The sequence below is a fragment of the Lagopus leucura genome, unplaced genomic scaffold (genome assembly GCF_019238085.1).
Source record: "Lagopus leucura isolate 7727_CA_CO unplaced genomic scaffold, USGS_WTPT01 Super-Scaffold_100054, whole genome shotgun sequence".
Taxonomy (NCBI): Eukaryota; Metazoa; Chordata; class Aves; order Galliformes; family Phasianidae; genus Lagopus; species Lagopus leucura.
The window spans coordinates 430,461-457,547 of record NW_024962300.1 but is presented as its reverse complement, the minus strand read 5'-3'; the positions used below and the strand labels follow the sequence as shown (position 1 = coordinate 457,547).

General features: G+C 46.1%; 2 protein-coding genes and 1 long non-coding RNA gene across 7 annotated transcripts in view; 2 read left to right on the top strand and 1 right to left on the bottom strand.

Annotated features, from left to right (window-relative positions):
- Positions 1–4,863: 4,863 nt before the first annotated feature.
- CMTR2 (cap methyltransferase 2) lies at positions 4,864–14,054 on the bottom strand. Of its 5 annotated transcripts, none has more exons than XM_042886131.1 (2): positions 14,005–14,054; positions 4,864–11,550 (listed from the first exon to the last, which is right to left on the bottom strand). In XM_042886131.1, the coding sequence occupies exon 2, from the start codon at positions 11,529–11,531 to the stop codon at positions 9,240–9,242; it is 2,292 nt and encodes a 763-aa protein (XP_042742065.1). In that variant the 5' UTR covers positions 11,532–11,550; positions 14,005–14,054; the 3' UTR covers positions 4,864–9,239. The 5 variants fall into 5 exon arrangements, with proteins under 5 accessions (XP_042742065.1, XP_042742066.1, XP_042742064.1 ...); XM_042886132.1 differs by lacking the exon at positions 14,005–14,054 and adding an exon at positions 13,129–13,802; XM_042886130.1 differs by lacking the exon at positions 14,005–14,054 and adding an exon at positions 13,137–13,802.
- Positions 14,055–16,369: 2,315 nt separating this feature from the next.
- On the top strand, positions 16,370–19,377 carry LOC122188026. Its single transcript, XR_006181461.1, has 3 exons — positions 16,370–16,401; positions 18,964–19,037; positions 19,188–19,377. It is a non-coding gene; the product is annotated as an uncharacterized LOC122188026 (long non-coding RNA).
- A 63-nt stretch (positions 19,378–19,440) lies between these two features.
- Positions 19,441–27,087, top strand: part of LOC122188033 (purine nucleoside phosphorylase) — an 8,690-nt gene continuing 1,043 nt past the window's right edge. Inside the window, exons 1-4 of the mRNA XM_042885999.1 lie at positions 19,441–19,463; positions 21,985–22,154; positions 23,247–23,350; positions 24,608–24,783. Coding sequence (XP_042741933.1) covers positions 19,441–19,463; positions 21,985–22,154; positions 23,247–23,350; positions 24,608–24,783 — 473 coding nt within the window. The remainder of the gene's footprint in view (positions 19,464–21,984; positions 22,155–23,246; positions 23,351–24,607; positions 24,784–27,087) is intronic.

Sequence of the window (27,087 nt, the reverse complement as noted above, 5' to 3'; positions counted from 1 at the left end):
GCAACTCTTTCACTTGGCTTGCCATCAAGGCCTCATTTAATTGCACCACAGCCCTCTGCCCTGCGCCAGGGGGCCAAAGCTAACATCTCCATTTGTCCATGCTTCATACCAGACTGTGATGCAGTGGCCAGGGGAAGGCTTCTTGTTCCAGTCATCCCTGAAATCAGTGCATGCTCTACCAACGTGGGGCTGAGCCTTAATATTTTAGTAGGAACCAAGACTTCATGTGCTGGCCCTGCTTCAAAGCCTTATGCTTCTTACATCACATGTGCTGGAATCAAACAAAGCATCATGGTTCAGCTGATTTTTTCTGCTCCATATATCTCCACAGGCAAAGCAGCATTCTCCTGAAACTGAAATCTGAATTTGAATCTGAAGTTTCAGAAACAGAGCTTCACTTCCCAAAAAGCAAATATTTACATCCACCAGCACCAGCTGCCTCTTTTCTTTCCCCTCCATTTCATCTCCAGATGCATTGTTGGTACATCTGCTCTATTAATTAAAACTGATTTACACAAGACAAAATTGAATCCTTAACACAGCCCTTCAGTGGGAAGAGATGACGTCTACAACAGCACTTGCATCTTTCAAAATTCCCATGTGCTATTTTCTCACCTTTGCTGCTTGAAAAGTGCTTTGCTCTGATGAAGTCCATTGGGCATCTCCGCAGCAGACAAGGAAGAAAGCATTCAGGCTAATCCACTGCTCCTGACTGACCAACCCTTCACTCCTGCCACTAGTGATTACATGAGGAGTCAGGGGAAGGCAGGGGCTGTTTGGCTATTTGTTGTCATGATCTGACCAATTTCCAGGCTCACCCTTAAGAGAGAGGAGCAGCAAAGTGGTTTTAACCTGAGCTGCCCTTACAGTGCTCAGCAAGGCATAAAACAGCATATGACTGGTAAAGCACAGCAGAACAACAGATGTGAGGCACGAGAAGCTTGGCTCCATGCATCACCACTGCTATGGGACCGTGTTCCTCCTCCTCACAATGGGGTTACTGGGGTTTGCATGGTGTTAGCAACCCAATACTGACTTCAGGTGAGGGGTGACTTGACAATCACAGCCTTTCATTGTATCATAGCATTTGTAAGGAGTTACAGTTTTCCAGGCATTGCTCAGTGGGTTCAGAAGGGAACGCAGGCAGCACAGCCCACCTGTACTCCCACTGAAAACAAGACTGAACTCTCTGCAAACTACAAAGGAGGTTCTGATAACAGTTTTCCCCCCGTTCCTTCTTTCCACATCTAAACACCTTTCTGCCTATTGTAACAGAACCTGGCCTTCTCAGACTCCATCTGACAAGCCACAAAGTCCACCTCAGCCCAAACCCACCCCTGCTCTCCTAATCTTCTCTGCTGTGAAAAGCCACAGGAGTGGAATCCTTAAAACCTCAGTTGCCTTCGGGTTGGCTCTAAGAGCAGATGGTGTCTAAAGGAAATTATGATAATTAAGCTCCAGAGTTGCATATTTCCAAGAGACTGCTACATTTCAGCATCAAACCTCTAGGCCAGCGCAGTTATTAAAACTGTAAGTTTCACCACATTTCATTAATTGCTAATTACTGCTTCATTACTTCCACTCCTGCTCCCAAGACTGCTGCTGTCACTGTTTCCTCTGGGAAGCAGTTCAGGTCACTTCAAAACTGCTAAGAGTGATGGGATGATTCATGTAGTGAGGGAGGAGCAGGGAGGTGCTCCCAACTGTGTGTGCAGCTCCAGCCCCACTTGCAGGTCAGCTCAGGTGTGGTTGCACACAGTGAACGCTATCAGGATGACATTGGTGTTGGTTGGACCAGATGATCCTAGAGGCCTTTCCATCCTTAATGGTTCTGTGACACAGGGTGACTGGGAACAGGCCTATAGAATGCTGGTTGAGCTCCACTTTCACTACCGCTCCAGCATCCAGCCTAAGGAACAATTTCTGGTCTGTTCCCTCTGTAACCCAGGGATAAACTGGCCAGAACAAACTTCACTCTTAGATCTAATCCTCTTCCTGTGCAGAGTCCCCACAGAACTTGGATCAGATCAAATATCTCATCAGCCTGGGGTCTCTCTCACTCCCTGCAGGAAGTAAGGGAACAAAAGCTGGACAACAGCCAGAGCTCTGAGCAGGTTTCCAAATTCAAAACCTGCATTTAAGTATGCGAGCTCGTTCACTTTGGTAAAGCTGGTCTTGTAATTAAGAGCAAAGCAATCTACAGAAGTTTATGGGCTTATGCTACCCTGTTTCATAACGGAAGCACAGAGCCAATTTAGGGTTTGTTCAGTGCCAGTGCTATTAACTGTGCATCTTAGGCACAATTGTACTTCTCCGTAAATCTACATTTCATTAACACTCCGAAATCAATTACTTGGTGATTTACAGTTAAGGTTACAGTACTGACAGCTATTAAGCACCCAGCTACTCCAGAGCTTCCACTGAAAGTGTGAGCTTGCTGTCACTGATGGTTAGGCAAGCTTTCCAGCTGGCGGGGATCGAGCTGCCCTCTGACACTCTGTGCATCAGCCAATCCAGATCCCTTCCAGCTTGTGCCAACACATTCAGTGCCAGCTGTAAGAGCTGTGTGACAGCAAGCCCCCAGTGCTGAGCAGCAGCGTTGCTACCTGTGAGGAATCTTGCAAGAATCCCAACCCAGGGGGACTGGTTCCCAACACCCTGCACAACCTATTCCATGCGGGGCTCTGAGCTCACCTTGCACCGTGCGTTTCTCAGGCTGGTGTAGTTGGGATCTTCCATCAGTGCAGCTGCAGTAGGGAAGGAAGGCAGGGAACCCAGCTTCCCACACTGCTCCTGTGATTCAGATGTCCCCAGCAGCAACTGTGCTCCTGCCCCACTCCCACACTCCTCTGCCAAGAGCATCATTATTGGAGGCCACCTCAGAGCCTAGTTTGTGACCCTAAGATAGGCTTCATTACTTTTCAACTCAACGGCTATAGAGTACACTGTCACCAACCTGGAGCAGTCAACTGATTATATAGAAGCATTTAATCACCTTAACCCTCTAGAGACTTAAATTAAGACACTTCACCACCGCAGCCCCTTCGTTCCTCCATCTAATTGAGGTTTTATTACTGCCTGGCCATCAGGTCATTGTTTTGAGGCACAGGTACCTGACAGCTTAGGACCTCAGGGTACAGCAGCGTGAGCTTCCATTTGTACCAGGCAGCCTTCATCCATCCACATCTCTCAGCCGTACAGATAATGATCTCTGACTTCAGCAACAAATAAGTTTCAAATATTGATTCTCTTCTCCCCAGCACCCACCAATTTAGGTAAATCAATTTGTCAACAAGTGACAGGCACTTCTCCCCGCTCCCCCTCAATTTAGATAAATCAATTCGTTAACAAGCAGCAGTCATCTTCATTTAATAAAACACTGAAGATGACTTAAATAAACACGTCCAGGTTTCCTACAGAAGAAAAACATCCTTTGAAAGAGACCACCAAGTGTGGTGCAGTAGTCGCCTTCAAATAGGTCTGTATTATAGGTAAAATTTCACCCCCCCTCCTTTACCAAGAACAGGATAGAACACAGTGGAAGAATTCACTCAATCTCTCTGCTCAGCCTAAAAGAGAATGCTCCTCTGCTCTGTGTTCAGCAATTCAGCTCAGCTCTGACAACACCCAAAACTCAAGAGCTGGCAGGCAAGCTTGCACAAGATCTACCACAACTAACATAAGATTTACAATCAACATAACGTAGCATATAAAGTGACTTTAAAGACTGAAGAAATGACATATGCAGTCTCTAAGGTTTCTAACAGCAAAACAAGGAAAGCCACGCTTTCCCTTCTGTTTCTAATCTGCCATCTCATGTGTTTTCAAGCAATATTTTTGTACTGCAATATTGTGAAAAGTAAATATTTCAAAGAATTGTTTAGTAGCTTAAATACAATTAGAGGCATTTACATTTCCCTGTAATTCAGTACAGCCACATTAAACCACACTTCCACCAAATTTGACACAGTCCTTCAGACAGGCTCCTCCAACGCAGCCCCCATTTTAATGACCATTCACTTCTGGACTCATTTCTCCTGAAGCACATTTTGATGTTCACTGCCAACGCTCCAGTCTAGAGTTAAGATCAAGCGAGACAATGCCAGCCTCCGCATCAGCAGGCATTCAACAGCATTTCTAGTTTAAAGGTTGCCCCCAGTATCTGCCATCTGTATGAAAATCAAGGTACCAGAGAAGTACACCTCTTATATCATCTCCTGTCTCTAGGATATGCTGCAATACTGGCCAGCTCCCTAACCTGGGGTCCTCCTTCACTTCCAAAGTAAAGAGGCAGTGAGAAATGTCAGCATTCATAGCTGCAATCAGAACCAGCTAGCACAAAGTCTCATGACAAACCTGATAGCCAGGCTGAAGACAAGCAGTCGGAACCCATGTCAGTACAGCAGAGAAATAAGGCACGCAGCTTCTCTTTGTTTAATAACACCGTTCACTGAAAGCAAGCACTTTGAATGAAAGCATTTGGATAAGGATTAATAAAAGACTTTGCAGACAAAACTGCAGTGTGGTTTCCTACCATAGGGGCTGTCACAGCCAGCAGGAACTGAAGATCCTTTGGACAGCCCTCGCTGTGCAAGCAGGCTCCACGCACAGCACCTGTCTGCCAAGATGGGTAACAAGACCAAGGAGCTCCGACACACTGCTCACACCTCTTCTGTCACTGATGTCTCTTTGAAACAGTAAACTGCAAAGGAAAAGAGCTGAGAAAGTGAGCAGCAGACGAACCGCGCTCAGCACGCCTCTGCCTCTTTCATTCACCGATGATGGGTCCACAAGGCAGGGTCTCCCTCCTGCAATTCGTTGTCTTCTTCCACATTTGGGTAGAGAAATGAGCAGCAACAGAACTAAAACAGAACATAGTTTATTTTCTCTGCATACATTTTGTTTTCCATCCATTCAGAAAAGCTCTTCCAGCACACATCTGTGGGCCAAACGGAAATACAACAACAGCCCCATAAACCAACATCCCATAATGTACATCAAAACAATATTTACATTCACACCCTTCAAAACAAAAGCACACGCTGGTAAGTTACAAAAGGAAAATCTTCCTTGCTGTCCCACCTACATGGGGGTTTCCATACACGCAAGCACAAACGTACTGCGTGCGTAAAAGAAAGGCAACAAGCAACAGGCAAACTGTTTGCACAGATGCTCACACCTCAGAGCTTCTTTAAAACAGAATTTTGAGCAAGGAAAGGCCTCTCCTTGCTGGTGGGAAAATGCCCAAAATGCATTTAAATGTCTCACAAAGGTTCTGCTTGTTTAAAGTCCCTACAGCCACCAGCTAATTCTTTCAGCAAATTCCATTGTTCAGACTCGCATTCAGCTCTGGACCCCGCAAGTGGGGCAGGAGGGCTCAACGGCAATCCAAATTGTTCCCTGAGGAGCAAGAAACAAGCAGCCACAGGCTGAACGCATCGCCAGCATAAACAGCCACGCTTGATCTTTGTCAGGTGAATGCAACACAAACAACTGGAGCTGAGGATATCCGTATGGCATTCATGAAAACGGTTTCAAGAATGAGACGGAGAAACCATTACCAGGCTTCTGGGAGGAAATTTTAATCTCTCTGCCTTCAAAGCACTAAAAAAAAAAAAAAAAAAAAAAAAAAAAAAAAATGAGAGAGAGAGATTCAAAGGCTGCAGCTGAGATGGAGGCTCTTGTTTAGAGCCGATAAACAAAAGTATTTCACACCACCCAAAACGGTAAGACAAATGAACGTAGGATCTCCGCTGCTTCGCCATTAGGAATTAACAAGCTGAAAATCATCTCTAAATTAAACAGATGTCAAAAGATGGGTTTTAGGAACAGTAGCAGGAGATGTAAGGCTCTGAGGCTTCAGCTTGCCGGTCATCCTTCATTTATTGCATCCTAAAGCATCCAGTTGCAGAGGTCCAAAATCAAGGTGTGGGGTTTCTTCTTTCCTTTTCCCACTTTCTACATAAGGAACACGAAGCCCTTCTTGTTAAATTTCAAGTTGTACTTTTAATAAACTCTAATTCTGCTAAATATTCTACTTCGACCACCAGTAATTTAATAGATCAGCTTAAATTAAGATGAATAGACACCAATTAGTACCATTTTAATAAGCTACCGGATTTCATACCATAAATCTCATTATGTTCTGCAGAAATTAAATTGGAAAGCCAGTGGCAAAAACACACACAATCTGTGCACATCCAAATAAATCCACAGAACATCAGTGAAAATAAGTGGCAAGTCTGAACGCAACTCAACTAAGAAAGAAAACCAACACATTTGGTTGGTGAGGAATCCAACCCATTCAAACTCCATGCAACTACTATGCTAGCTTAAAACAGAAGCTCCAGACATTCAGAAGAAAACAGTGGAGCTTGCAGCTGATCACTGGACACAGATATTGGTCCTCCATTGGAAACTTGCAGTAGCAGAGCTGCAAAGCAAATTTTGCTTCGGGTCTTCACGCACCATGATTGAATCTATGTTCTATTTATCTACCAATCTATGTTTTCCCCCCCCCATCTTTCCTGCATGAAGATCGAGGCTCCTACAAAAGAGAGCTGACAACCAGTTCATCTTCAAGCAGGTCAAAGGAAAAAAAAGAGAGAGGCCAGCATAAAGGCAGCCAGGACACTGAGACACTTCATCAGCCATCACCCAAAATGCAATCAGCCAAAGGGACTGACAGCACTGCCCAATGCTGGAGCCATCAGCCTCTCTCTGCAAAGGTTAATGCATTCTTCCCATGCATTCTTACATATTCCAAAAGTCACAAGTGAAATTAAGTGTCACTCCTCAAAGACATTCTTGGTCTAGAGACAGCCAGGACAATGCAGGACTCTCACAATTAAGGAGACAAGCCTCATTCCTAACTTTGAAACTGCTGCCACAACAAAAGAAGAGTTCCCAAATCAGATATTTTCCGTAACAGAAGGAGCAGCTGCTGCCAAAGGATTTGTTCCACCACCTCCTGACAGCTGCCAACAGGTTCAGAGCAAACGGGGCACCAGGATGTATAAGACATTGGATTTCCTATGTTTTAGGGACCTGGCTTCTCATTCTGTGGCTATTCAGAATGCTTCATCTTAAGAACTAAGGAAGAAAGGGAAGTAGAACACCTTGCACACATCCTGTCACCGTGGGAACTAATCCTGTGCTCATCCTCCTTGATTTAACTGTAGAACATGTGAGGAAAGGTGGGACTGGAGAAATCTCCAAGAAGTCTGCATAGTTTGCCAGATGTGCAAACCAGACCAAGGAAAACTTGAAAATCCGAGTTTGAAAAACACATCCTGAGTGGTGCTCGGATTTTACTTCACAATAAGAATTCAAAAGCATCAGACTGACGTTCGGAGAAAAACCTCACATTAATCATCTGCTGGTTGGGATGCTTCTGCTACCTGAGCCTCCAGAGCAGAACACCACAGTGCAAGAACACCCGTGCGCTCAAAATCTCATTTGCCCCTGCTTTAAGAGAAGCCTTTTCATGGGCTTCAGCTCAGTGCAAGCTTCAGATGCATAAATCACCTCTGAAAGGGCAGCAGAGACACAAAGGTGCCTTCGGTGGACAATACCTTTATTCTGCTTTGACTCAGGTAAAGGAGCCTGTTACAGGTGGTCTCTGAAGCCGTCTTGTCAGTCATTCTTCCACAATATTCCTTCCCTGCTTTTTTCCTCTCATTTTCAGTATTTCTTTTTCAAAAGAAATCCCGACTCCTGGTCCGAGGGAGGAAGCGTGACTCAGCTCATGGCAGAGCAAGCTCATTTAAATGGGGACAATGACCAACCTCCGAAGCTTTTGTTAGCAAGGCTTCTCTGCTTCTACCTACATGCAGCTGTAAAAAACAGGACTTTTAGAAAACGCTATCAGTTAGTCAGACCTGAGCCATCGACTCATTCACCTATCAAATCCTTAGATAAAAAATGAACTGTTAAATGCATGAAATTCTACCCCAATCAACGTGGCAAAAAAGCTTATTAAATGTGCAACACCTCCAGACAAAACAGTTTTTCAGCAGCGCTTTTAATCCTTAGCAGTAATCAATTATCCTTCAAGCTCCTATATTACATAATTAGAAGTGCTTCCAGAAGGTGACTGGTAATTAATCAGGAGACTATTTTCCTTCCGGCTCCACATTTCTGACTTTCTTCTAAGAGATCCTGCACATATCTGCAGTAAATCATTTTTCCTTCCAAACATCATTTCTCCCTCGAAGCAAGTTTTCCCATGTAAACTACAAACTTAAAACTAAGTGTTAATGTACGGGTTAGGCTTCAAAATTCAGCCCCCAAAGGAGCAATACGAAAAATAAAATTTGACTCCCTTAAAGGAGCAGCCAGGCAGCAATTTCATCATTTTTATCTCTAAGGAGAATCAAATGAAATCTTAATCCAAGGAAAGTATCACATTTCTTCAGCTTAGCACTCCTCCAAAGCATTTCTTGGAACACAGAGCCCTGCCTGACCATGCTGTTTGCCTGAAAAACATCTGTAGTTCCTCCTTAATAGCACTACAATCAAGGAGTCCCAAATCAGGTTAAGGAGGTGCCCATAAAAAAGTTGAGATGCTCCATCCATTGATGGGACAGGGAGATGAAGCCATGCAATCACCTGTCCTAGGCCATATAGCACGGTCCTTGCATTCACACTTAAAGAGAATCTTTCCCTGCATGCCTCTGCTACTGTTTAAAGGCAGTTGTTTTCAACCCAGCCCCTGCAAACGAGTTGCCAGCTCCCAAGATCCCTCAAGCTGCACACCAGGCTTGCACACTGCTGGGCATTCTGGCCCCAGCATCAATTTTTGGCTCCCACCAATCCCATAAGAAAAGCAGCAGTGTCAGAACTCCCACATTTAGCTCAGCAGAAGAGAGATAACATCACAAAACAAAGCCTACCACAGCCTGGCCGAAATAAACAGGTAAGGCACCACACCACCTTTCATCACGAAAGCCACATCACTGCTCCAGGTGGCACACGAGGAAATTTGAACAGATAACTGGTGACAGAAGAAACAGTTTGTCCACTTTAATCACTGCCCTGACTTCCCATACCTGAGATTAAGCCAAGGGTTTCTACAGCCCAGTACAGCACAAGTAGGGTTGATAGCTCAAAACATCCTCCCAGTACCGAGACTGTAAAACTTAGCCATGGCATTGACGTTTCCTTCACATCAACATTTTTAACTTCTACCTGCCTGAGAAACAAGGCATAGCAGCAACTTGCTCAATTTTAGGGTTATTTTATAGTGAAATACTGCCAGTCGTTTGCTGCTGCTTGGCTTGCACAAGCAAGTGGAGCTGTCTCTTTGCAATGGCTGTGTTCAAATCCCACAAGAACTCCAACAGTTTGCCCTGGAGGAGACTCTCCATAGGCACAAACTGCAAAACTTGCTTGGGAGAATCCGAGTCTAGCAAAGAACTCATTAGCTTATGCAGATGTTGCAGGTACTCAGTAACTGGATTTGGGACACCCTGATAGCCAACACACAGCAAAGCAGTGCAGGTCTTCAGTGGCTCGTGGGACGTCGGACAAGCAAATGTGATGCACCTGAAACAGCAATGCAGTACAAACACCAGGCCAGCTGTAAAACGTGTAAAACAAGAAAGAATAGGCAGAATCAATGCATCTCCTATTGCAAGCTGATTCAGGGAATGCAGAACACACTCCAAAAGCCGCTGCTGGTATTTTGGTTCTCCATCATAAAGCAAAGAGAAGCTAAAAGTCAGCAGCGTGGCCGAGTCTAGGCACTTTATTTCCATACCAGGCTGGCTTTCAGCATCATAAAGGGATGGGAAATCCACCACAAGGCACTTGAATTTGTCCCCACGTCTTCCATTCAGGATCTCCTGATAAGACTGGTAAAGATCAGACACTTCTGCCAACATCTGCTCCCCAGGCAGTACCTCACAGGAATGACAAAGCTGCAGCAGCTGTTTGGTTTTTGGCCTCCCCACCAGTTCATTCATAGCTTCGTTAAGATTTTCCAAGACTTGGCCATCACAAAATGGTGAACATTTTACCGCTGGTAGCCTCTTTCCCTCCAAAATGTACCACAAGTTACACTTAAGGTTAGAAGACAATCCTTCCAAAATGCACATTTTACCAGCATTAGTTAAGCTGTGTTCTTCAGCCACGTGATTTAAATAGCCCTTTGCCACTTTATCATTCCATGTAAGGGTTTCCAGCATTTTTCTTTCATTGTACGTACTAAAATATTTGCTCCTTTGCCCAAACCATTTTGCATTCATGCTGCAACCAGTCTGAGATTTCTTGACAAGCCAGTTACTTCTAGCAATGGGTTTCATACAAAATCTTTGCATGAAGAAGTCTACTGCACAATCTCTCAACTTGTTCAGTTTTGTCTGCTCTGCTTCTTCCATGTGCTCGAAGAGATAGATGTTTTCACAGATAGTCTCCACCTGGCACCTGTGGAAGAACACGCAACATTCCTCGTGCATTTTAAGAAAAGATTCTGGGATCAGATGCTGGGGGAAAAGAGCTTTGTTGACCATATCCGTCCCAAAGTTCTGCATCATCTTAGAAAGCAGCAGATGAATGCTCTCTCTGCCCATGTAACGAAGACAAATTACATAGGCCTCCGAGTTTCCAGCTTTGCTAGTGGCTGGCTTAAAGACGTGAACCTCCTCAAAGCAGCAGTTCAGCAGAAAGAGAAGATTGGTAGAACAGTGCTCAAACAGGGTAAACATCTTCAAAACAAAGGATCCTCCGGCGCCCAGGATCATTAAAGCAGTGACTGTTTCACAGTAATGGAGGGGGGAGACGAGGGCTTCCTGCTCACCTGGATTTCCTTGGCAATCAAAACTTCCATCAGCAGTTACTAAGTGAACTGTGGCCATATTACTTACAAAGTTCTGAAGTCCTGTCAGATGTTTCAATGACATCACATCGCCGGTGTTGTCTGGGCCAAAGTACCACCAAGGCAGCGTATTTGCTATAAGACGGTCATCCATAATCATCATAAGGGTATCATTTGCTTCATGATATGGGTTTAGAGTATTAGCCACCCAATTCCAGTCACAGTGGATGTGGTGGGATTTCAAGTAGTGATTGAGGCTGGCTATAAAAGCTCCCGGCGCTTCACAGAGGTGAACAGAGTTCAGCTGTCCCTCCTGAAGAGCATCTGCAGGGAGAAGAGGAAAACTGCACAGCATCTCATGAAACTTGCACCAGGCCTGGGTGCAGAGCTCAGCATTCACAGATTTCTTCACGTGAGGAACTATTTTTCCTGCTTTATTGGTAAACGAAGTGTGCTGATGCCATTCAATAAGGTTCTTATCACTAAGCTGATTCTTCACTTCATTCATCGAGTTCTTCAGATCAAGAAGCGAGTTGAATTCCTTGTGGTCACATGTGAAGGCATCACTGGGATCTGGGAGCTGCCATTCATTATTAAGTGGCTTAGTGTAAGAAAACTTCTTTGCAAAGAGCTTCTCAATTTCAGAAAGAATTTCAGGGTCGAACTTTTCAAGATTTGTAGTCTGGTCAACATAAGGCTTCTTGCATGTGCTCATTCTTGGACCGATTGACAATCTGAAAGATAGAAAGAGAAACAATTCCAATCATAAGCACATATAAATAGACACAGTTTGTTGTTTTTTTTTTTTTTTTTTTTTTTTTACTGCTTTGTGTTTGTTTGTTTTTTTAAAGGACACTCTTGCTTCACTTCCATATTCTGGAATGGAATATGCTTCAAAAGAACCATGTATCAATGAGAAAAATAAAATAGACAAGGGCTATACTGAATAAGGCCATTCGTAAATGGGTCATCAGTTCCATCACCCTTTACACAGGAAGTAAAGAAGGGCTGGCTGCTACTTTGGCTCTTCACTGACCTCTGAATACTCTACTCACTGCACAGGTGTTTATATTTAAGTGTTTAGACCTCAGGCTCAAAATAGAGCATGCCAAGAGCTATACAAATTACCCAGATGGGTCACTGTAGCAATTGGACAGACCAATAGGATGGGAAAAGGTGTTTCACCAGAGATGTAATGAAGAAGGATCAGCACGATAGAACAGTGCTATAAAGGGAGGGAAGACTGCTTACCAGAAGGAGATCCTTCCTCAGTGGCACTAACCCTTAAATGGGGTCTAAGAGAGGTGCAGCCAGGCTCCACCCTTCCAGTTGCACAGCTGAACTGCCTTCACCTGTGCTCCCAGGGCTGACTGGGTCCTTTCCCCAGGTGCTCGATCAGCGGTTCAGGCCATGACTCAACAGTTCCCATACAGGCACAAGTTTTTTCATCTAATTAAACCAATATTTTATCCAAGTTCTCAAAGTATGCTTAAAACATGTAGAGTTGGGAGACCCAAACAACAGCAGCTACCCTTAGAGATGGAGCAGTGCTGTTCCTTCCATTTTCTCCCAACTGGTCACAGCTAATTTTCCTCCCACTAAAACAAATGTGATGTTTGCAGAGCTTCTCACAGGCACTTCCTGAGAACAGCCCTGTAGCTGAACCTGCAAACAAAAACATGTTTTCTGTGTTACAACCCTGCACCATTTTGACCAGGCTCCTGCAAGTTCTTACAGCTTGCTTTCCCTACTGGAAAAAGGGTGATAGATCTGAAGCGAGAAAAGATTTTCTTGCAACTGCGGTCAGCACTAACTTGTGCTTGATGTTAAAGAGGAAAGCAGTGCGAAGTTGTGCTCTAAATGGCTCAAGACTCCACAAGCACACTGGCACAAAGCTAGCAAGTCTTCTGCCATCTGTTCCAGTACACAGCAGGCAAAGGAGAATTTAGATTCAGAAACCAGAAATCAGCCAGTCTACTCAAAAACTAAGATTTCTCATGTAAGTAACATTATTTAATCAGCATTAATATAGGAGACAGAAAATCCCTCAGCATACAATTTTAGCCATCCTCAAATCCGTATCATTACCTCAGAAGCAAAATAAAAGAAAATACTGTAGTAAAGTCACCAAACAGTTTATTTAGGAAAAAAAATAAAAATCAAAAGGGCTAAGAAATTTAGGAGACAAACAGAAAAAAGAAGAGCTAAAACTCCCTCCACCAAAGTAACCAGGCCAACCCAGCTGTATATCACAGTGACCAGCTTGCTACAGGCAGCACATAGTGAAGCATCGATGCAATGTTTCCACTTACTTCCCCACCTTGGTTGCCTTTCAATAAGCATAAAGCACACCTAGTTTCACTTTTGCTCATGAAGATTTGTTTTATCTTCAGCAGCACCCTTTACCTCACTGCACTCTGGGGAGAAAAAGTACAATGAATAGAATTGTTTGAGTTGGAAGTCACTCTTCAAGGCGATCTGCTTCCACTCCCTGCAATGAAGAGGGGCACCTACAGCTCCACCAGGTGCTCAGAGTGCCATTCAGCCCAACCCTGAGTGCCTGCAGGGACTGGGCACCACCACCACTCAGGGCAAGCGATGCCAGTGGTTCACTGTTCTTACTGTAAAAAGCTTTTTCCTTGTATCCAGTTTAAATCTCACCCCTTCTAGTTTGAAGGCTTCACAGACCTCAGTATAGGCAGGCACTGCATCCTAAACTAGTTTCACCTCATTTATACCACAAATGTTGTCACAACCTTTTAATTAAGGCTCAAACCTTCAAATCCCAACTCAGGCTTGGCAAGGCCCTAGGATGCCAGTCTGCATTACCTGAGCTGGCCTGGCCTTGGTTCCAGCCTGTTGCAGAGCTCAGGGCTCTCCCTGCTCACAGCCCTCACTCAGGGCAGGGCCAGGAAGGCCACTAAGCCACCCATCCCATCGACAGCATCCAGCTGCTTCTCGTTTGGGCAGCCTTCCTTTCCCAAGAAGCCACATCCCAACACTGAACACCAGCTCTCCCCTCCCCGCCCGCTCACGGTCCGCCTTCCCCCGCACGGCGCGGCCTAGCCGCATCCCGCCCATCCCCGGCCTCAAGTAGAGGCGCACACCGTGGAGGTGACACCCCTCGCGGGCAGCCCTCTACGCGAGGCCGCGGCTTCCGCGCGGCCTACTGCAGGCCCCGCTCTTACCCCGGCGAGCGCAGCGGGAAGGCAGGCCCGGCGGCGGGGCGGGCTGCGAGCACCGCACCGCCCCTCTCGCTCCAGCGCCCGGCCCCGCAGCCGAGCTGAGCCGCTCCCCTTTCTCTCTCTGCTTTATCCTTAGCGAGGATCGGGAGGGAGAGCCGGGCACGGGGAGCAGCTGCAGGCCTTCGGGCAGAAAGCCCCACTCGTGTCTCTTCAAGGGAAGAGCCACCTCCCTGCTGTAACACAGCCCCAAAGAGTTTCTCGTTATAGGAGGAGTTAATAAGCATTTATCAAAGTTACGCAGCTCAGGTGCTGAGTGCTGCTCCCAGTGTTTTAGACAGTGGGAGGCTTTGCTACACACAGGTCAGAGAGAGCAGCACTTATTGTTTGGGGGTCAAAGAGACAGTGGCATAGCATGAGTTAGCAGAAATTCACTTTGCTGTTAAGTTTGCTCGGCTTTCACGTATTTCTCATTGATAAAGTGGGATCCACCCCTAGTCCAGAACATGCTTTAGCACAGAAAGACTGTGCTATGAGTACAAAGGATTCTAAAGCTTGTGTAACCACAGGAAGTTTTCCTAGGAGCAAAGTAACCAGTCAATAAATAAGTAACACATTTTTGTTAGGGATATATCTGTAATATGTGGGTTAATGATATACTGAAAGAGAAATGATATACTCAAAGCACTGCAACCAGAGAAATGACAAGTTAAAGTCAGAATGAAATATGTAACCTCCCTCCTTCCTTTAGAGCTTGCTGGTTTCTAAAGTGAAGGAACACTGCTGAAAAATGACGTGTATGTATTAAAAATATACATACCATTCACAAGCACAAACGCACAGCTTAATTTTTCACTCTTTTAAGTCCTTGGAAACAAAGGAATTCATTCTTCAGATGGAGTTAATACATAAAGATAAAACCACTGTAGTAAATGCCACGTAACAAAAATATGCTATTTTCTACCTTTTGAGAAGGGTCTTTATGTAACAAGGAGCATCAGCTGTGGATGGAAGGTTTATGTGCACAGGTGCAGTGCCTCTTCTCCCTGTGACTGGCTGAAAATCACTCTCCAACATATCTGGGTACTTAAAAAGGGGAAAACAGGAGCAGGTGAAAGCAGAGCGGTGGTAGGGGAGGGGTGCTGTTGGGTCTTTAGGGCCTGTTGTAGTGGTTTAAGTTTTGCCGTGTAGAGAATACTCTGGCTAACAACACTGCTTAAATTTTCTGCTTCCCTTAATTTGTGAGAGCTTAGTTCTATTGAGAATGGGGCAGGCTTACTATAGTTGCAAGTGCTTTGTTTTTTAGTTTGTTTTTTTTTTTTTTTCTTTCTTCTTTGCATTTCTAATTAAGATCTACAGATATGTTTTTACTCTTGCTTTTTCTCTGATGTGAGTGTGGTAATCTGTAATATTCTGATATTCCTTTTGCTATTCCCTTATGCTAGAGTTGTAGTGCTTTAGTGTATAGTAAGTTACTTACATCACTTGTTTTTTTTTGTGTTGATGTTACTTCAGATGTTCTTTTTTTTTTTTTTTTCCACACAGTATTGACTTGTGAGTGTTTTAAAAATACCAGAAAGAGAATGAGTACAATTCTGTGCATGAAGGGAAATGGTGTGGAAGGGGAGCTTCTCCCTCTTCTGCCCTGTTTTGCTGGGCTATTGGCGCTTGTAACACATCTGTACCACAATCTCTTGGGCTGAGGGGCATTTCCCAAAGTACAGGGAAGGGACCAAGCATACAGTGTTATCAGGATCCTAGCTGAATCAGTACAGGTGAATAGCATGAATAAGAAAAACACGTTGATTTTTTCTGACTCTGTAACTGAACTGTTAGCTCTGCTGTGAGCAGTGCAACTCACTGCAAACTCAGCTTTACTGTGAACTCAGTCTTAATTCTTTTTGTATGTACCATTATATTCCTTTAAGTGAAGGCAGTAATTTGAGTAGGTACTTCTCTTTTACTACTCAAAGTCGTCTTTTGTGGGAAACTCCACGTGGGAATGCAGGACTTTTATTCTGGTTCAGCCCCACATCTGCAGAGCTACCAGGCCAGACTGGTGTATTTGTGGATCAAGGTGTTCTGCTGTCACTTCATATGTGAGGATACAAGGTGCTCACCATCTGGGGAGGCAGTGTGGCTTTCTTGGAGGCTGGTAAATGATGGCCTTCATCTCTTTTGCAGATGTGCAGCCACAATGGGGGCTTTGGATGTGCTCAGCTGACACTTTGGCACTGGTGTTAGCCATGGCAACTCTGCTGGGTGATACCAAAGTCACTGCTGAGTGGAAGCAGCCACCCAGATGGGACAGAAGGCTCATGGTGCTGATCTGCCTGGAACCATGTGCATGCTAGCTGAGAAGGCTGGTTGTCCTTAACACAGCGCTTTCTTATGATATTGATGGTGGGTCTATAAAGGTTCTGCTTCTGATTTGCAGTCTGAAGTCAGGCAGGTTTGCATTTTGCTTCCTTTGCCAAAGGAGCTGTGGTCAGACTGCTGTTACGATGTAAGTAAAATTGTCCTTGTTTTGCCCATGAAGGAGTAACTTCCTTAATGGGGAGAAGCATGCCCAGAGCCAACAGCTGACTGTGATGCCAGGATAAGAACTTTAATCACAGATTTGGACGTGCTCTAAATGTCGTTAAATTCCAAAACGAAGAAGAGGTGACTTTTTAGAGCTAGCATCGTTTATGAACGGTGTACCTGCATTGCTCCTTGTGCAACCCTTTTCATGATCCTAACCTGAGGGACGTGGCTTAGTGTGCACAGTGACATGTGTTGACAGTTAGACTGGATGATTTTAATGGTCCCTTCCAACCTTAACGATTCTGTCTCTACCCCCAGTGCACTTGCAGTGGGGCTGCTTGGAGCCTCATGCTTTGGGTAGCTAGAGGCTTCTTTTTTTTTTTTTTTTCCCTAGTGCCTAGCTCAATTGCACGCGTGTCTCCCCTGTGCTCTGGTGCCTGTCTGAAGTTTCTCTCCCCTGCCTCCATGGTAACATTCTCAGACTGTCATCAGGGCATTGCTCAGTTTGTGTTTTGCTCAGCTAACTGCGATGAGCTCTGTTAGCTCCTGGTATCCTGTTCCCCTGGCCACCCCTTTCCTGTTATCAGTCTCTGTAGTCTCCTTCCTATAGGTATATAATAGGAGCGCATGCACTGTTTTGGATCTTCTGAGATATTAAAGCCACCTCGAGGGGAATAACTTTCCTGATAAATAATTTGCTTGTGTTTACCTTCCTTCTGGCTGTCTGGGATAGCCAAGCATACAAACAAACGAGTTTCCTAAGCAATGAGTTGACAAATTACTGTGGAAATCCTGGTTAGTTCTTGGAGTACACTTACTAATTCTTGAGCTGAGCTTGCAGGCTGTGCAGCCTTTCCCAGCAGCACGATGTGCAGCACACGTGAGGAGACTGCGTGATAAGGCGATGCTGCGATAGTGCAGGGAAGTGGGAGACATACCCTAAAGCATTAATTAAATGTTTTGATGAAACGCTTGCAAAAACACTTCACGACACTTCTTTAGGTATAAATTTGCTGCAGGAAGGCACAGCGTTGTTAGGAAGCTGTTTCAGGTGATTGTATCTGCATCCCGGAGCTGTGGAAGCTCTGCCTGCAGAATCGAGGCTTGAATGGCACCCAAGTCAATCAGATCTGGATTGTAGATATAATTTTCTGCAGACACACACACACAGAGGGCTGAGATTCAAAGGCAAGACTTTAAATACTCTTTCTTAAGAATTATGCAAGCTATTCACTAACTTTAGATGAATCTTCTTTGGCGTATTTGTATAGGAGCAGAAGTTTAATTAGATTTTTTTCCTCTCTGGAGTGTTACTGGAATTAATGCCCTCAATGCTGAAATTAATTCTTTCTAGTAGGGTGAGCCTTTATCTTGTAGTTGTCCAGTCCGTGCACCATTGCAACGTAAACCTCAGTAATTTTTGTTAAATAACAGGGGCTGCAGAAAGACAGATAAAATGGTCCTGTCTGATAATCCTGTTTTCTGTGTAAATCTGAACTAGGGAAGAGATTGTCCTAGACAAGAACAAACTGGGAAGAGCTCTTGGGCTGTCTGATCTCTTGTCTGCTTTGCAAAAAGATCAGATTAATGAATGTAATCAGATTAAGGCTGAACAAGGGAACGTATCTGGGGGGCATCGGAACTCTGAGACTGAAGAGCTGTATGGAAAATGAATGCTAAGGGCCCAGCTTTGCTCTACTTATTAGTTTAGTAGAAAGAGGTAATGGCCTTCGGGGATGTGTTGAGTGCCAGTGAGAGGAGCGTGGGCTGGAGGGGGCACAAGGGGCAGAGAAAGGTGGCCCCAGGACTTCAGGCAGGTGGCAGTGAGCAGGGCACGTGAGCTCAGCATTCTGAGTGGTTCAGGGCCCCTCTGGTGCAGTGCTGCCTAAAGCCATCTCTGCTCTCAGCCTGCTGGGTTTTGTGTGGGGAAAAGCCATCTTTATCAGCATGTTTACTGGGAAAGTGATGCATTTGATGTGTGGTCTTTGAGGCCAACAAGCGAAGGTGGATGGAAGCGCTACAAAATTCTGTGAGATCTGGAACTTGTTTAGCTCAATTTTCCACTTTTTTTTTTTTTTTTTTTTCTCCACGTCAGGCCAATTTGCCTTGGAGTTTGCAAGCTCTGATCAAGGCTTTCTCCTTACTTGGAATATTTATAAACCTTAGTCCCATGTGTTCTTTCTGGATGTACCATCTCTATTTATCACCAACATCTTGTGGTTTTTTTGGCTCTTGGTTGTCTTGGGCACGTCTTTGGAAATTGCAAAGGTGAAGAGGTGTATATATAGGTGGGTATATTGGTGGGGCTCTGTTTTATTTCCCATGTCTCCCTTCATGTAATCATTCAGGTTTAGAATGGGGGGATTGGACTGGATGATCCATAGAGATCCCTTCCAACCCCTACATCCCCATGATTCTGTGATTATATTTCCTTTTGAGGTGAGTGGAGCAACTGAATGAACAGAGAACTGCAGGGAGCTAGCAGGACAAGCATGAATGAACGGGAAGATAACGTGAGTCGTGGAAGCATCTCGTTGCAGTGCTGGGTGGCACGGGTTGACCTGCAGACTCTGCAGGTTGACGCAAGCGTATGTGCGTTGCTGCAGCTTTGCTGTCAGCTGCTCTGGGAGGTTGCTGAAAAGTCACACGTGAACTTTCCATAGGCTCCATCTGCATGAGAAAAGCATGTGTGGGGCTTTCCGCCGAGCTCTGGAGCTGGCTTGTCGTGGAGTGAGACCAGAAAAGCTGCTGTCCCGACGTGCCCCTGCTCTCCAGGGATTAGGAACAGCAGAGCCCAGCTGGGGCTGGCGGCAGCTCTGTGGGCACCTACCTGCTCTTGGGTTCTGCTCCTGGGCTGGCCAAAAAAGCTGTGGCTTCACTTCCAGCAGCTGTCCCCTTGGGCTGAGCAGGAGGAGGATGGCCTATGCAGAAGAGGACAGGTAAGGTGCTTGCAATAGGGAATACACCGACGTCAGAGATGGAAGGGAATGGAGAAACGCGTTGCCGTGTTTTCTTCTCCTTGCTGGGTACTCAATAAATGTCAGGCTGAGGCTGCTCAGGAGTAAATGTCTCATTACTGAGAAGGGGTCTGGCCATCTGCCCACATCAGGTGCTGCTATTCTGAAATACAGCGGCGAGCAGCTGACCTTGGAGAGGCTGTGGACCAGGAGATGGGTGTACACTGCACACACGTGTGACCCCCTCTGAAATATAATCCATCTATTTGTTGTGAGATGCCTGCGTTTTATGTGGATTTGCTTTCAGCCAAGCCAGAAGTAGAACGAGGACCTTTTTTCATGCCACAAAAGATGTCATCAATGGCAGTCCTGCACTCTGCAGCAGATGCGTTCCTCCAGCGGATGACAGCCCTCACAATGAAGGGGATTGTGCTTTCAGCTGATCCTGTGATTTAATCCAAAGCGATGCTACCGAGCACTATTATTAGGCAGGCATTGTGTGAGAAGGAATAGCTACAGGGGGCTTGGTGCTCTGTGCTAATTCAGGCTGTCAAGGAGTTTGCACAGACCTCGTGCACATCCAGGGTGCAGGCTGCATTTGCTGGGTCACACTGATGGGGGACCCTATAGAAGCTTGCAGTGGGCACAGCAAATGAATTTGGGCACCGTGGTGCTCTGCATCTTCAGCACATTTGGATAGGAAATGTTCTAACGTTCTGCTTGGAAAGGAAAAGTCCCTCTGCAACTCTTTGTGGTTCAGTCAATCCCATTGTCTTCAGCTGTCAATGAATTGGATTCATTCCGTCCCCAAATTTCTGGAGCTTTAGGGGTAGTGTCTAAATTTTAATGTTATTTTTTTTTAAAAAAAAAAAAAAAAAAAAAGGCAAAAACAAAGAGATGAGGGACTGGCTGTGCAGTGAAAGAGCAGATGCTGGTGACCTCATTATTTTTCTTACGCCTGCCACAGGTACATCATCCATTTGGGTATTGTGTTTAGGTTCCCTTTGTTCCCTCTAAATAAGGCTTTCAATTATTCAGTGGTTTTGCTAGCTAAGTGTTACAGTTATCCAACAGGGGAATATTTTGGGGATTTTTTTTTCTTTGGTATATGCAAAGCACTCTTAATTTTTGCCTGGGACAGCTGTTGTTGGGCAAGGGATAATAATGCCAGTCAGTCAAGCGTAGGCTCCAGGAACATCATTTTCAAACTTTCTGCTTATTTCAACAGCTTACGGTGCACTTGGAAAATTCAACATGTTATGGTAAATGAAGTCTGTCTTGTTTCCAGAGTTCTCCTTTGAGAAGCACCTCAGCTAAGTGGCTGCACTCGAATTCAGGGCTGCAGGAGTTCTTCCCTCCCGTGGGGTCACAAAGTTGTACCACGCTGGGGTGTTTCTGATCCTTGTTACCTCTTGCTTGGCAGAGCAGCCTTCCATGTGCACAGCCTGCTGCCTGTGGCCGTGTTGGTTCACTCCAGGTCCTCCTGTGTGTATGGCCACCATTGCCACTCATTGGTGGCAATAACCAAACAGCTCTCAGGAAGTGCTGTCGGTTTGAAGAGCCTCTCCAATCAACCTTGATGTTGACTTTCAGAAAGTATCTTTGTTGTCCTGTCGGAAGAAGGATTATGGGATTCTTCTATTGATTGAGTTTCAGAACTGTGATTCCAGTGTTTGAAGAATACTGGACTGTCAGACCTGAATATTGAGGTTGTGTCTCTTCTGCAAAGACAAGTTCAAAGCAGGCGAAGTAACACCAGCATTGGATGAGATCTATTTTTGGCAAAATGACAGAAACAGAACTAAAACAGAAAATGAAGCTAAATTTGTGGGCTTAATTTCTGTTTTCGTATAGACACGTTGTTGTACCTCTTTGCCCAGGACTAGGACTGTGAGTGTAACCCACTGCCCACCACATGGGGGAGGAGAAGAAGAACAAGGCATCCCCATTTAGCATCCTTACTGAATCCACGAGGTGTTCCTGGTTCTGGAAGGAAGCCCTGGGAGCTGATGGCACTCCACACTTGTGAAGCTGGTTCCCCATCTCTGTTGATGCTGCTCGCCCCTGCACCTTTCTCCCCTGTACTTCCCCAACCCAGGTTGGATGTCCTCACGTACACACACAGGTTGCAGTTTTTTCCAGACTAAACTGTGCTTTTCCATTCCTCCACTAACTGGGGAGAGACTCATGCATATCAGAAGCATGAACTGTTATGCCTTGTGACATCTGGGTGATATAGGTATCATTAGCCAGTTCCCACTATAAAATAAGTCTGGCAGAGAGGATTCAAATAACTTGCCTGTGGCCAAGGGTAAAATGAGATTAAAAGTGATTGCTATAGAGAAACATCTTCTGTAATAGCAGTGAAGCTCCTACCGTTTTAGTCTTAATAAATCTTTTTCTTTTTTTTTTTTCCCCTCTGTGCCTTTTTCAGGACTGCTATCTCTTGAAGTTTATTCTTTGGATGGGGTTACAGGTTCACTGACCTCTTCTCCTCCTGCAGAAATAGCTACGAGGTGTACAAGGAAACAGCAGACTGGTTGCGTGCCCGCACTGCTCAGTGCCCAAAGATTGCCATCATCTGCGGATCCGGGCTGGGAGACCTGGCAGATATGCTGGAGCACAAGATGGTCTTTCCCTATGAGGATATCCCTCACTTCCCACGAAGCACAGGTCAGCACAACAGCAACGGAGATAACTCTGAAATGTGGGTAACTCCAACCCGCATCCACCACACCTCTTGGCTTTGGGCACAGGGTCCTTTAGAGGCGAAATGTGCATTCACAGGGCTGCATCTCAACCCTAATTGTGCTATCCTGCGGTAGCTGTAACCTAACAGCTGTGCTATTGCCAAGGAAGAGTTTGATTTCATCGTAGAGTCATGAAGGTTGGAAAGCCCTCTCAGATCCCCAGTCCAATCCCAGCCCATGCCCACTGCCCACGTCCCTCAGTGCCACATCCCCACAGCTCTGGGACACCTCCAGGGGTGGTGACTCCCCCCATCGCTGGGCAGCTGTGCCACTGCATCACTGCTCTTGGGGAGAAGTTGTTCCCAATACCCAACCTGACCCTCAACGTGAGGCCACCACCTCTCGCCCTGTTGCTGTGGCTGACATCCCCTCCCACAGCCTCCTGTCATGGGCTGCAGAGCCATGAGCTCTTCACTGAGCTCCTCTTCTCCAAACTGACCCACCCCATCCCCTCAGCTGCTCCCACAGTGCTCAGACCCCTCACAGCTCCATTCCCTTCTCTGCACACACTCCAGGGCCTCTGTGTCTCAGTAAGTTTGAATTCATCATGAATTCCCTGAAGCTGTACCAGGTGAGGTTTAGGACATTAGGGAGAAATTGTGGTTCAGCATTGGAGCAGAGATTCCCCATCTCTGAGGTGTGTTTGTAGCACCGAGGGACACAATTTAGTGTTGGGGCTCAGCAGATTAGGTCAGCGGGTGGTTGGGATGGTTAGGTCAATGGATGGTGATCTTGATGGCCTTTTCCAACCTAGATGATTCTATAAATGAAAGAAAAGCCTTCTTAGGCAAATTGTAACATTCTGAACTGATGTTCCCCTGCAGGCTGTCAGAGCAAACTCATCTCTGGCTGCTTGTTCTTAACATCTCGTGACCCTTCAGGGTCCATTGAGGAACGCTGTGTTCTCAGCCCACCTGACGGTGAGCAGAAATTCCCATTTCAGGTGTGCTATGCAGCCAGCTGAGAAATCCCTTTAAAATAGCGAGCCCCAGATGATGCTGCTGTTCCCTTCCAGTGTCAGGGCACGAGGGCAGGCTGGTGTTTGGGGAGCTGAGCGGGCGGCCGTGTGTGTGCATGCAGGGGCGCTTCCACTTCTACGAGGGATACTCCATCAGCACGGTGAGTCCTGAGGATCATTCACACACCAAAAAGGTCTTTAGCATGAGATGAAACTAATGTGTGCATTGTGGGAGGATGGCTCTGGCAATGAGCATAAGATGGCTTTCTCCCCCCTCCTACAATGAGATAACATGAGGAATTCAGAGGGAAAGGAAGTCAGCTGGATAGCTGTGCCACGCTCCTAGGGCAGGATCATACATCGTACAAGGCAGATTATTTTCATGGTTTGGCTCAGTCATTTTAATCATGGTTTGAATCTGCAACCGCGAAACTATGAGTGATAGAAATAATCTATTTTAATCTTCTCGTGCATTTGTATAGCTTAGGGTTTTTTTCCATTGGCTGGAATAAGTTGATGTACTCTCCCAGCTCATGTATGTGAAAATTCAACTGTTTACATTGTTCAGCATTGTAGGAGTGCCTTCTGCCATCCTAGTTCCTTCCTCACTCCTCAAAATGGATTGGTTTTTTTCCCATTCCCAACAATTCCTTAACTTCAGACTTTCCTGAGGCAAACTGATGTGAATGAACTGAAATTAAGAAAGCAATCTCTGTGCTTCAGCAGAATGCATCATTGCTGTAAGAAGCTCGTGTATCAATTAAACTCCAGGTCTGTGTGCATAAGCAGCCCCTCCAATCAGCGCAGCGGTTTGATCTCTGCAAGACCTTGGCAGAGAGGAAAAAATTGTCTGCATGTTCTGTTTGTGCTGCATTTACTTAACCTCAGTGCAACCGTAATAAATGTGGGCTTGAATTTTAATGGAATTCTTTTCGAAATTAGTTTTTTAATATGCTTAAAAACATTGAAATTATTTAAATTAGGGAGAAATTTAAAATTAGGGGAAAAAAAAGGTGGACTTGTCTGCTTGCAGGCTCCCAAAGGCCGCTCTCTGCATAGCACGAGCTGCCTACGGTCTCCCCTTCTCCCCAGGAAGGCTGCTGCAGGCTGCTCCAAGCCCTCTGCCCTGCCTCCCCATCCTTCATGTGCTCCTAATGCTCTTGGTCACGGCCAACATGTCCTTTTCTGCTGCTATATTTAATTGAACAGGGACAATTGACCAGCTATGTAATGCCTCCTTCAGCTTTGTTTGCGCTGCTGGTCCGCTGTGATCTCATCTATCTCATCTTTCTTTCTACTCTTGCATCTTCTCAGTTTACTGACTCATCCCACCTATGCCAAGGCCACGTGGCTGGAACACCAAGCACCCAAGCTGAGACTTGTGGCACTCACAGGATGCATCTCTTTGGTTCCTGCAGGTCACCTTTCCCATCAGGGTCTTCTTTCTCCTGGGGGTGGAGATCTTGATTGTCACCAATGCTGCTGGGGGGCTGAACCCCAACTTTCAGGTGGGGGACATCATGCTCATTAGAGATCACATCAGCATGTTTGGCATGGGAGGGCAGAACCCGCTGCGTGGACCAAACGATGAGAGGTGAGGCAGCTTCCCCTTCCTACAATGGGCAAAGCAAAAACAAAAAGGTTGTTTGCTGGAGGTTCAATATTACTGCCTTAAAACAGCTCTGTAGAGTCACAGAATGGCTTGGGTTGGATGGGACACCTCAACTATCATCCGTGCAGATCCAATCCCCTGCCGTGGGCAGGGTTGCCAACCACTTAAAGGCACGAAATCAGGCTGCCCAGGGCTCCATCCAGCCTGGCTTTGAGCACCTCCAGGAACTGGGCACCAGTGCTTCTCAGTGCCAGCACCTCACCACCCTCTCCATGATGGGTTGTTTCCAGGCTCCAGCACAGCTCCTGTCCTCATTCATCTCCTTCACACTGATGTCCAAGCTGTGCTATAGCTGGTTACATCTTTCCTAGTCCCTAGGTGGCTCCTCAACCCCAAGTACTGAGAGGTGGATGCTGTACTCAGCTTCCCCGAGGCAAGCAACCTGCTCATCAAACTGGGAACCTCTTTTGGCACAACATAAAGCCGTTATGTCTCATCCCAGTAATCTATATCCCAGATCCCTCCCGAGGCATTGTATAGTGGAGGGCAACCAGCTCTGGCAAGGTCATAGCACCAGAGCGGATGTGCCAGTTCCACTACTTGGCTGCCAAGTAGGGTTGAAAAGAGTGTAAGGGATTGGATTTCAGGTTGGTTTCAGGTTGGATATTGGGAACAATTTCTTCTCAGGAAGAGCAGTGAGGCGCTGGCGCAGCTGCCCAAGAAGATGGGGAGTTACCATCCCTGGAGGTGGTCAAGAACTATGGAGATGTGGCACTGAGGGATGTGGGCATGGTGGGGGTGGGGTTGGAATTGGGGATCTGAGAGGTCTAGGATCTAGGAATGCTGTAATGGTCCCAGGCCAGGCTGGAAGACTTGGGCTGAGCACAGAAGGGAGCATGAGATGTCAGTGAAGGAAAAAATGAGAAGTGGGGATCCAAGGCAGGGAAAAAAGAGGGTGGGCTGTGATGAAAAGGAGATAACAGCAACAAGAAGGATCTCCTGACCAAGCAGGCAGGGGAGAAGCTGGGTGACAGGCAGATGTCTACAGCCAGAGGATGGAATGGAGCTGGTGATAGCTCACTGATAAGCTTAGTTAAGGGAGTTGAATGCATTATTGGCTTGGGACCTTCACCTGAATGAAAGGGATGTGTTTGCAGGGCAGGCACTTGGGATCCATCCAAAAAGAAGGTTCTGGCAGACAGCACGATGGTGTGCCTGGTTTCTAGTTGACAGTTCCTTTCAAATCTTCATAGATATTGGCAAGGGTGGGAGGAAAGGATAACCGAAAGCAAAGAAGCCATGTGGAGGAGTGCTCGAAGCTCTCTGGACCTGCAAAATCACTCAGGAACAGGAGGACAAACACCAGCCAAACAACAACAGCTTCATCTGGGCAGAGTTCAAAGGCAGTGTGGCTGTCTCGCTGCCTCCCAGAAGCAGCTTCTCAGTGCAGACTGCAGTGCCTGGGGAGTTCTGCAGTGCTGACAGAGGCACCAAAATGGGCAAAAGGTCCGACAAGACTTTGCAGGCTGATTCATGCGAGCTTCAGCTGAGCAAACTCCTTCTAAAAGCTGGACCCGCTCAGCCACCAGGAAGGATTCATCAAAGCACAGCTAGGAAAATCTGGAGGCAATGAAGTGATGTGGAAAAGGAGTATAGGCAAGAATCTGCAGATTTGATTTAATAAATTAGAGATTGGCCTGAACCATTGCTGGGCATCCTTCAGGAAAGAAGTGATTTTCATGCTGATGAATGCTTTTCCCTCAGACTAGACTGGAAAGTTGTTTGTAATATTTTAGTGCTTGTGAATATAAAACAAGCTGCTACTGCTCTGAACATTCAATAGGAGGAACAGGAAAGCCATCCAGGAGCTTTAATAGCCTGAATGAGGGACCTGGCCCAGCGTGCTGAACTGATCTGGACAGTCTCCTTCTGCTGTCCTTGAAACAATAGAGGGATTTGCTCAGTCAGGAGCAGGGCTGGGTTGGTGTCTTGAGATCCAAAGCAAGCAAGTGACCCAGCCTTGAAGCACAACACATCCAGTAACACCAAATAGAGAAACTAAAGCTTCAGACAGGTGTTATTTCTGCACACGGATGGTCTCGAGGGATTCAATCCAGCACAAATGCCACCAGGACAGAAGCTTGTGCTGATGAGCCTGGCATCCCCACCATTCCCCCTTTCTCCAGGGGCCGAACGTTGCGGGGCTCTGATGGAGGCAGCAGCCACAGCATCAGCGTGGCTGTGCCTCCCTGTGCCTCCCTGTGCCTCCCTGTGCCTCCCTGTGCC

Bases quoted from the DNA above. Each gene is read 5' to 3' on its own strand.
- CMTR2 (XM_042886130.1), bottom strand. From the start codon at position 13,159: ATGCTTATTGAAAGGCAACCAAG. The intron at 11,551-13,136 runs GTGGGGAAGTAA...TCTATCTTTCAG, and splicing joins CTTATTGAAAGGCAACCAAG to ATTGTCAATCGGTCCAAGAA.